Genomic DNA, 9,592 nt, shown 5'->3' with positions numbered 1-9,592 from the left:
TGCTTCTTATGATGCATGAAGAAAGTGGTTTCTTGAGATGGAATCTATTCCTTGTGAAGATGCTGTGAAGATTGCTGAAATGGCAACACAGGATTTAGAATACTAACAGCTGCTACTAGAATTAGAACAATTTCAGAATGGCCGATCCCACCCTCCTTGCTGTCAATAGAGTTAAATGTCCCAGATGATTTGGGGAAAGGGTGACAGTGAAATATCCGGCTGCTCTGCTAAGGTTCTGAATTAGGAAAAGGCAGCATTGAAGGGTCTGAAGGTCCTCCCTGTGTGTGGATGAGAGAAGATATGATTGCATTCAGACTAGGTAGTCTCTCCATCCACTTTGCATCAAGCCATGGAAGGGTTAAGTGTATTGCTCACAAAATCTCCTGATCTTATTTCATGCTAAAATATTATCATAAACCAGTGCTTACTAGAATATGACATACTTGTAAATGAGAAGCGTCTATCTTTTTATCATTAGAATGTTTACAGAGTGTCCGTGTTCTGGGCACTGTTAAATGAAATAGTCAATGAAAAGTTATGCTTATTTGCTAAATAGGTCCTTTCCTTCCAGAACAAATCACAGAGATGATGGAAACAGCAAGTTATTTCTGGGATGGAAAATGTGAATTGTGACCAAGTGATCAGAATGACTGTCCAATGCCCTCTTCTACAGAAACCACAAAATCTCAGGTCAAATGAACTTTTGGGAAAAAAAAAAAAAAAAAGGTGCCTTCCACATTGGCATTTCTCAAAGCCCTCACAGAAGAAAAAACCTTAGAATCTAGGGGTTGAGATTTTGAATCTGTTTTGAGAAGCATACTCTAGCCCTTCTAAGATGTAGGTCCATGGGTGGGTTGCCGTACTTTCCAAGCCTCATCTGGAAAATGCGGGCAATGGCAGGACCCACCTGAGAGCATGTGTGTGGGGGTTGTGTGAACTCAAGTGTGGGGGCACCTGACACACTTTCTGGCAAAGGCTCAGCTTCATTAGTTGTGACTCTTGCTATTACAGCCATCCCTCACACTACTGCTTCTGTTTAAGACCTGGAATTTGGGTTTGGAATCATCTGGAGACTAATACAGCAGTGCCACCTGGTGACCACTTTGTAACAGAAGTAACCTGCAGCTTCCTAAGGGCAGGAGAAAGAACCTGGGAGAGAAGACTGCTCCGTTTCTAAGGATTTAAACGAAAAGACAGCCTTTTTGATAGCTGAGAGACTTTTTCATCTTTATTGTAAATGACACTCCTTTATTAAAAAATCCAGAATAAAACCCCTCTGAGATTAAGTTTGAGCTATATTACTTTTCACTTTACTAATGTTGGACTGCAGCTAAAAGAGTTATCTTTGTCAGCACCCCTTTAAATACAGCAATATTGGTAGGTGTTGGGCGTGTTTGTTAGACAGGAGGTGGATGATCTCTGAATCCTTAAGCAAAAAAATTGGGAAGAGTGTGTGAGGTCCTAGGGACACCTAAGTGGTCCATACCCCCAAAGCTCCTAAACAATGGCTTTTCCAGGCTCCCTTGCATGAATACAGTGGTCCCTCTTCTCTCACGTTTTGTTACCAGGGATGGTTCTGTTTCTGAGAAATTTTGTAGGAAGTCAATTAAATACAGACACTGTTCCTTCCACTATGCCCTCCCTCAATCCATCTCTGGTAGAGTGAAGAAAAACACAACGGCCCTACTTGGTTGATTTTATTTTCATTTTTTATTGAAAGCTTCATCAAAGAAAACAGAAGTTTAAACCTAACATCCACTGATCTACAGAAAGCCCAAGGAATGGGGAAAATGGTAGCTAATTTGACTGTGGTACAGATGAAAAAATTAAAAATAAAGCCAGAAACACTGTAGAATTACAGAATTTTCCATGACAGAGACAGCAGTACAAAATGCTCTTAAATAAAATTCAAAATTGAATGATGTTTTGGAAATTCTATGAAGTCATATATGGCCTGAAACAAGGGTTTTAAAAGAAGCTGTGTCCCTTTTCCTTTTTTACAAACTATTTCATAGCAAGTACACTTTTACATATATATTTTTAAAATTAAGATTCCAATTACATTCTTCTTTTTAACTATATGGAAGCAATAATTCCCAGAATGGTGAAAACTTCTTCAAGTGTCTCTTTTGAAATAGTTTTTATAGTTCTTGAAAACTATGGACTAACTCCTTTTTTATATATGAAGAGATAACATATTTTGGGGAGGAGGACAGAGCATCTTTCTTAATAATGTAAGACCAGAGAGTTTAAAATACACGGTATAATCCTAAAATTACACTTTGGATACTATTTAAACTTGAAATAATTATTAAAAAAAAAAATCCACCGGAGTGTCAAGGTCATTAAAGCCTTAATACTGTAATGCAAAGTCAAAAAATAAACACTGCAATTTTTTGGTCCAAGATTTAAGATAGGGATAAGAGTGCATATTTAACCAAGGGCTGTTACTATATTCCCATAACTCAATTTTGAGTTGACCTGTTCTACTGGTTCAAATTTCAATAGTGAACAAATCCAAAATAGCTTTCTTTTGAGGGAAGCTAAATTCTTTGCTACAGTTTTTTCCTTTATATTCTGCAAGAATACAGCCAACTCTCAATTGTTTGTGGTGGATGGGAAAGGGACATTATGGATATTAAAATCCCACAGAATATAATGCACTGACATTAATTTTACCAATGATTTCAAACTGCTTCAATAAATGAATACCTAAGGAACAAAACAGATTTGAATAGTATTTCCAAATGTTTCTTTTTCCATCCTCAGGGTGAAATGCTAATAGGAGGAAATAGAGCCCAAGTCCTAATAGTTGAAAAGAGAAGACAAAACAGGTGCACAAAGTGGATGATTAGCCCTTCAAAATTTGGGAGTATTGTATTTCTGCAGGACTGGGGCTTCAGGGCAGTCACTAACTGGAGGGAATACAGTGGAAGAAAAGCATGACCCAGTGGCCTAGTGGTTGGGTCTTCCTGCAGACTCCAAGATCGATCTCACCCCTGCTTCAACTTTAGAGCTTCTGCGTAGAAGACGCTTTTCTAAAAAGTTTATTTTCCCTCCCAGAAATACAAGGAAATAAATATGGAGAAGCCATCCATCCTTTTTTATGTGACAGCATAGGTAATGAGGTATAAAACCAGAGATAAAAGAAATCACCAATCTGGGCTGAGCTCCCCTGCCTTACATCAACATAGATCATTTGGGCCACTCAGGGATTTTGTTCTTAGCTTTTGTACTTTCCTGAACTCTATGTACTCCACAGAGGAGAGCCATGAACAAGAGCACTTGGATTAAGGGACCAATTTCAAGTTTCAGAATATTTTGTAAGAAATGTTCAATTTGAGTCAGACTCAGCTGTCTTCCAATGCCACAGTAGGTGTCATCCGCAAAACAAATTGATTCACTAATGAAATCCCATTATTACTCTGTCACAGAAGGGGTATCATACACAGGATCAATGAGCCTGTTTCAAGCCTGTCAGTCCCTCAAATTGGAATGAGGTGATGTCAGTCCCAGCAAGCTCAGAAGTTTGAAGCATGCCAGTCACAACATGAAAAACAAAATCTCATCCTTACTCCCTACTGTGGACAAGAGAATATAGATCAAGGCTCTATGACATGTTTAAACTTGATTATGAAGTGTGATTCTTCCAATGTGCTGAATGTTGTTATATACCTACATAAATATTATACTTTCATTTGGTTTTATATCATATAAAAACATTTATCACTGAAACCCACTTAAAAATTTCTCTCGGCTGATCAGCTCATCTTGCAGTGGTTCCTGCACTCAGATTAAGAATGAGACTGAATTGTCAAATGTATTTTCAGTCTCCTACTAAGATTATCATCTGTCTAGACAGTCCATTGAAACTTTTTCTCAAGCTTAAAGAAGACTGCAAAGGTCATAATCACAACTCAACTTTCATTAATTGGAATTTTAGGCCACTGTGAAAGACTCATAAGTGTGTGTGTGTGTGTGTGTGTGTGTGTGTATATATATATATATATAATAGACACCCCAATTATTCAAATAAAGTTAAAAAAACTAAGTACTTTTATTTTCTCATACATGGACTGAAAATGATTATAAAACAGTTTTGCAAGGGGTTGATGGACTCTGTAGGTACAGCAAACTTCCTGCTCCACCTAGCCTTCTCCTGCCCTGGGCTTTCCATCTCTGATACAGACGCTTTTAACACCATGTAGTTTTTCATTAAGAGGGATGGAAGTGAGTCTTATATGCTGTCAAATGTGGCAGATGTTAAGGTCACAGGAGAATTGATTCAAGTGAAGCATGGCAACAACATCTGAATGATTGAAATCTACCAAGGAAACAAACTAACCCTGACCAAACTGCAGTCAGGTGGATTATTTTTAGAATAGCATGTGACTTGCAATATTCAAGACATGCCCGTGTTGAAAGACAAACAGGCGCCCACCCTCCAAGTATTACCTTTAGTTCACCTAGGTTTCGTGATGTCTTCAGAAGACATGGCCAGGCTCTAAGGAGCTCCCAGTCACTATACAGACTTCCTTCCTGACAATACCTCCTCGTTATTAAAAGAATACCTACTCCTCCACTGACCATGGAACTAGAGTTTGGAGGAGATGATTTTTATCCCATTTGGATTGTGGTTTTAGTTTGTTTCCTGACATTTAGGCTAAGTCTTGGCAATTACAATTGAAAGGAAAAATGGAAACATCTGAATAAATGCTTGAAGTATTGTGAAACAGAATACTTTAAAAAATGATTGTAGTCCTAATTTGGGTTAAAGTCACCATAATCTATATTGCTGATTAAATTAGGACTCTGATGTCTGTATGTACTGAACACACGTTTTGGTTTGTTTTACTTTTCATACAATGTAAAGTATGAAAAGTAAAGTTTGTTTTACTTTTCATACAATGCTTACCTGTTGATGCTTTTATTTTTTCCCCAGACTTGATTCTTAAAAACAATTTTTAGGTGAGATGATGTGTAAATTTGAACATGTGCCACTTTTTCCTTCTTTTTTTTCCTTTTAGATTTAAAATATTTTATAGAATGGCCTAATATAAAAAATCCAAACACAAAGCACACATGGACACATAAAATGACATAGGCAAAATGATAAAATTTGCCTGAAGTGGTTTAAAAAAATTGAGATTATTGAAATTTTATAGTTGAAAAAAATTTTGCTGAATGTATAAATAAAGCAGTAGTTTTGAATAGAAACAGGAAGTTACCTAGGCACATTCACCAGCCACATGGTAGCTACCTCTTAGTCTCATTGTTGATTGTGTAAATGAGACTTTCTTTGTATCACATTAAGTTTTGTTTTGTTTTCTTTTTTTACAGGAGAAGAAGAAAGCATGTTGATTTCATATTCAAATGAATTATGCCCAGGATAATCCTTATTTATACAAAGAGTTCAGAGACTGAAAAAGAGAAACAAAAAGCACAGCTCCTATACAGGTTTGTTCATCCCCCACTAACTTGGGGGCCCATTTCTCAAAGAGAAAACTTAAGTGCCACCCTTAAAATACATGAGAAGCTGAAAAATGGAACAGAAAAAAGCTGAAAAATGGAACAGAATAAAGTATAAATTTAGGATTCTCTCTAAAGTATGGAAAACCATAAGGATGGCTGTGACCAGTTGAAACTTTTTCGTAGCACATGCTACATTGCCTTAGCTATATTTTTGCCTCTAATTGGACCACAAAGATATGGAATCACTCTCTAGATAATGAGCTTTCAATTCATGGGGTTTTTCAAATAAGAGAATTGGATTTATTTCAACACTAGGCCTTTGTTTACAGGTCATAAATAGTAGAATATTGATTATTTTTTATGAGTCAAACTCATTACTCATGTTGACCTAATGGGAATATGCTTTACTTTTTAATGTTTTAGTTTTTAAACACCTACCCTGTTTTCTTTTACAGTGCACTGTATGCATTACCCTCTTCCTTCTGGACTAAGACAGGTTCCTGTGACTTTGTGAGAAGAATTTCACCTATTGATTCTAATGATACATTAGAAAGCCATTCTAGCACATGGGTCAATTAACAAAGTTCCACTGTCCTTCATTTCAGGTAAAACTGTATAGGTTGAACATGGATTTCATGACTCAAATACGCAGAGATGTTTGGTAAGTCAATTTAATTCATTTTAGACAATGTTTTGCATCATTCTCAATGCAAATATATCGCCTTTGGCTTTAATAATTGATCAAATCTAATTATTTGGGTCCTTATTCATATAAATCATACAATTTCTTGATTGTCAACTAGCATTAAAAGCTTACCTAAATTCCACTAATAGAATCCTCAATCTTATTGGTCCTATTTGCCTCAGGGAGCTAAACTGAAATTAAAAAGTCTATTTTCTCTTTCTTCTGATGACACCAGGATATGAAAATACAATGAAAAGAGGCAAAAAAGAAAAAAAAAAAAGATATCCCCTCCCCAATTGCGGAGTCAAGATGGCTATTCACGGTAGATGATGACAAAGACTGAGGCGAGAAGACAAAATCTAGAAGTGCGGGAATTTAGAAGGAAGACTGTTGTTACAAATACAGTGAGACTTTTTCAGGAGACCACTAACCAATCAACAGAGCATGACTGAGCTTTTTTGACAAGTGATCTTTCAGACCAGTTCAGGGAGTATCTTGAGTTCAAAATTCATATAAAGAAGTTTCAACCTGTTAAACAAGTGTTTTAGCTCATTGGTGGCCATCAATACAGGCTTCACAATTCAAGAGAGCTAGGAAGGAACCAGAAAAGCACATGGAATTTAAAGCCATTTGGCTCTATTGGTTGGAATCCAGAACTCTTGGTGCTGAAATTGCTGACCACACAGGAACAAGCTTCTACTATCAACAAAAATACATTTAAAATAAAAACTTTTTTTTTTTTTGCAGTATGTAAAACACCAGTGGAAGGTAGTTTAAACAAACAACAAAGTAAGAACTGGTCCGGCCATGTAGGTCAAATAAAATTTTAAAAAAGAAAAGAGAAGAAAAGAAAAACAACCTCTATCTTCTGGACTGCAATAGGGTGCCACTTCATCTTTGGTATAAAATAGGCCATCCATAGGCTGAATTTGATCACAACTAGGAAAGACTACAGAAATTGTCAACAATTTCTCTATCTATTGCTTTTTTTGTTTTTTTGTGTTTTGTTTTTTTTTTCACTTTTTGACCATAAGCTCCTATCTACTTGTTTTTTTTTTAAATGCTCTTAAGCTAGGTTTTGCAATGTGACAAGCAAAGCTGACTAAAAAGTTTGTAAAGCTCATAAAAAAGACTGCAGATAAAAAGCACTAAAGCTTTTGCTAGCCATCACGCTTCAGAAATAAAAAAATCTGCATTCTGCCCCCCAAACACGCATTATTTCTAATGCAGTTGTTTTGAAACCAACGTTAATAACTACCGTAAAATGTTTTAGCCTTCTAGAATGATTCAACACTTAAGACAAAGTTCATCAGAAGTCCCAGCATTTTCCCAATTCTTGCAGTTGCCATGGTTTCTTTTATCAACAAATTTTCTTCAAATGAAGAAAAACATTTTCTTTTAAACTGTACAGTTTTTTTTCACCCTAAAAACTCATAGTCTTAAACTTCTGTACCAGTGAAAGCTGGCACAATATTTCAATTCTTTCTTTTTTAAACAAGACGTTGAGAGCTTGCCTCGAGAGCCTTTGACGTCCTTAAAATTAAGGCAATTAAGATTCAAGATAAACCTTACCTAAATATTTCTAAGAAAAAAAAAATAAAAAAAACCAACCCACTAGATTTAAACAAGAAGGGAAAAAGAAAGAGTAGCTTAATTACTGAGGAAGACAATTTGTTTCCATTTCTGCTTGCCCACCTCTTGACATCAGATTTTCCATTAAAAAAAAAAAATCTATCTACACCTTCAGATAAATTCTGAATTCAAATGTTCTTCCAGATAAATGTCAACCTTCCATGTTTTGCTTTGTTTGCTTGTTGTCCTCTTCTGGGATATTTTTTTTCTTTAAAAAGAATGATGGAAAAAATAAACTGTCAGACCACATGAAGGAACCACTTGCACAGCACATAAAAACACGTTGTTTTCATTGGGTAAAGTAGAAAATTAAAAAAAAAAAAGCATTCCATCGACGCCTGTGCAAAACTGGAAGCCAACTTCTTGTTCAATGAAGTTTCTTCATTCAAGGCAGAGTTTCAGACGGACATTCTTCGTTCGGTCTTGTTTATGGTCTGTGAAAACAATGGAATAAGAGGGGTCATTACACCAAAACAACTCTGAAATCACCTTCTGTGCTCTTTTCCAGTGAGCGCTCTTTAAAAGCTACCAAGCTCTTTCAATATAACAGTTATAAAAGCACATTGGGCTTAGGAGAATGTCAAATTCTGCCACTTTCACACAAATATATACTTGAGCTGGAGTTTGTTTAGATCAACAGATCAAGAATATCTTTCAGTTGTAAAGTTGTAAATATACAAATATATCTAGACAAGCAATACTTCCTATGTTCATGGAATGTATTCTTCAATGCTTGGCTTATGTTTTAGTTCCCCCAGAAATTCCTTGAGTAATTCTGTCCTTTCTGAACTCCCATGAGATTCATCACAAACTCAGTCAAACAATATGTGATTCCCTACTATGTACCCAGGATACAGCAATGGGTTTTATGTTGTTTTTTTTAATTGAAGTATAGTTGATTTAGAATGTTGTGTTGATTTCTGCACAGCAGAACAAAGTGATTCAGATATACATATACACATACTTCTTTTTAATATTCTCTTCCATTGTGCTTTATCACAGGATATTGAATGTACTTCCCTGTGCTATACAGTAGGACCCTGTTGTTTATCCATCCTGTATATAAGAGCTTACATCTGCAGCAATTGATTCTTTGTTACCTCACGGAGCTCATTAAGTGTATCCACATAAGCAGAAGGCTTATGTAAATAAGACAGGTAAGAGGGCAATGTAGTTTTGTTCACTTTCCAATTTCTTTTCTTCTTCCTTGCATCTCTGTCTCAACAAGGTTTAAAATTTTTGAGAGCAGGGACTATATTTTACTTCTACTTTTTACTCTCCAGGAGTCTGGCAGACTGGTAGGCACACTGTAGGTGTTTAACAAGACAAACGCTATTTTTATTATATGTCACTTTGCCAGCCCAGCCCACATAATCTCTTCTGATTCTGCCCCATCTATATGGCAGGGCTGAGCTAATAGTGGGTTTTTTTTTTTACTCTTATCTCTTCCACCCACAGATCAGAATTTAGCTCAAGAATTTCAGGGGTATCTTTTAAAATGAAGATGCTTCAAACTATCTGTAGGTCCTATTTAGATGAAGCCTTCTTCCCTCAGTGTTCTGTGGGTTCTTCTGGTGCCCAGCTGCTTAATTTAGTAAAGAAACCTCAGTGTTGCTGGGTAGAGTTGTCCAGGTGTTTCACTGCACAGGATGCTTGGCCGAAGGAGTGCCTGGGGGCTGATTTCAGCCCATGGTCTGTTCCCCAAGCTGTGTACTCTGGTGCAGGGCTGCATTTGCCCTGAGCAAGTGGCCCTTATTCAAGTTCACAAAAAGCCCTCAACAATGTTTTGAACTAGCCTGGGAT

At 36.4% G+C, this 9,592-nt stretch overlaps 1 protein-coding gene across 4 annotated transcripts in view; it reads right to left on the bottom strand.

The window, feature by feature from the left end:
• Nucleotides 1-456: 456 nt before the first annotated feature.
• The window catches only part of RBMS3 (RNA binding motif single stranded interacting protein 3), a 716,964-nt gene continuing 707,828 nt past the window's right edge, over nt 457-9,592 (bottom strand). For all 4 annotated transcript variants that reach the window (XM_030764120.2, XM_089918953.1, XM_089918952.1 and 1 more), the window contains one exon: nt 457-8,223. In XM_030764120.2, the coding sequence (XP_030619980.1) occupies nt 8,217-8,223 (7 nt within the window). In that variant the 3' untranslated portion in view covers nt 457-8,216. The remainder of the gene's footprint in view (nt 8,224-9,592) is intronic.

Source organism: Delphinapterus leucas, chromosome 10 (genome assembly GCF_059928025.1).
Source record: "Delphinapterus leucas isolate spDelLeu-1000000601 "Yukka" chromosome 10, BTC_Dleu_Yukka2, whole genome shotgun sequence".
Lineage (NCBI taxonomy): Eukaryota > Metazoa > Chordata > Mammalia > Artiodactyla > Monodontidae > Delphinapterus > Delphinapterus leucas.
The sequence above is the reverse complement of the archived record's forward strand: the minus strand, read 5'-3'. Positions and strand labels throughout refer to the sequence as shown.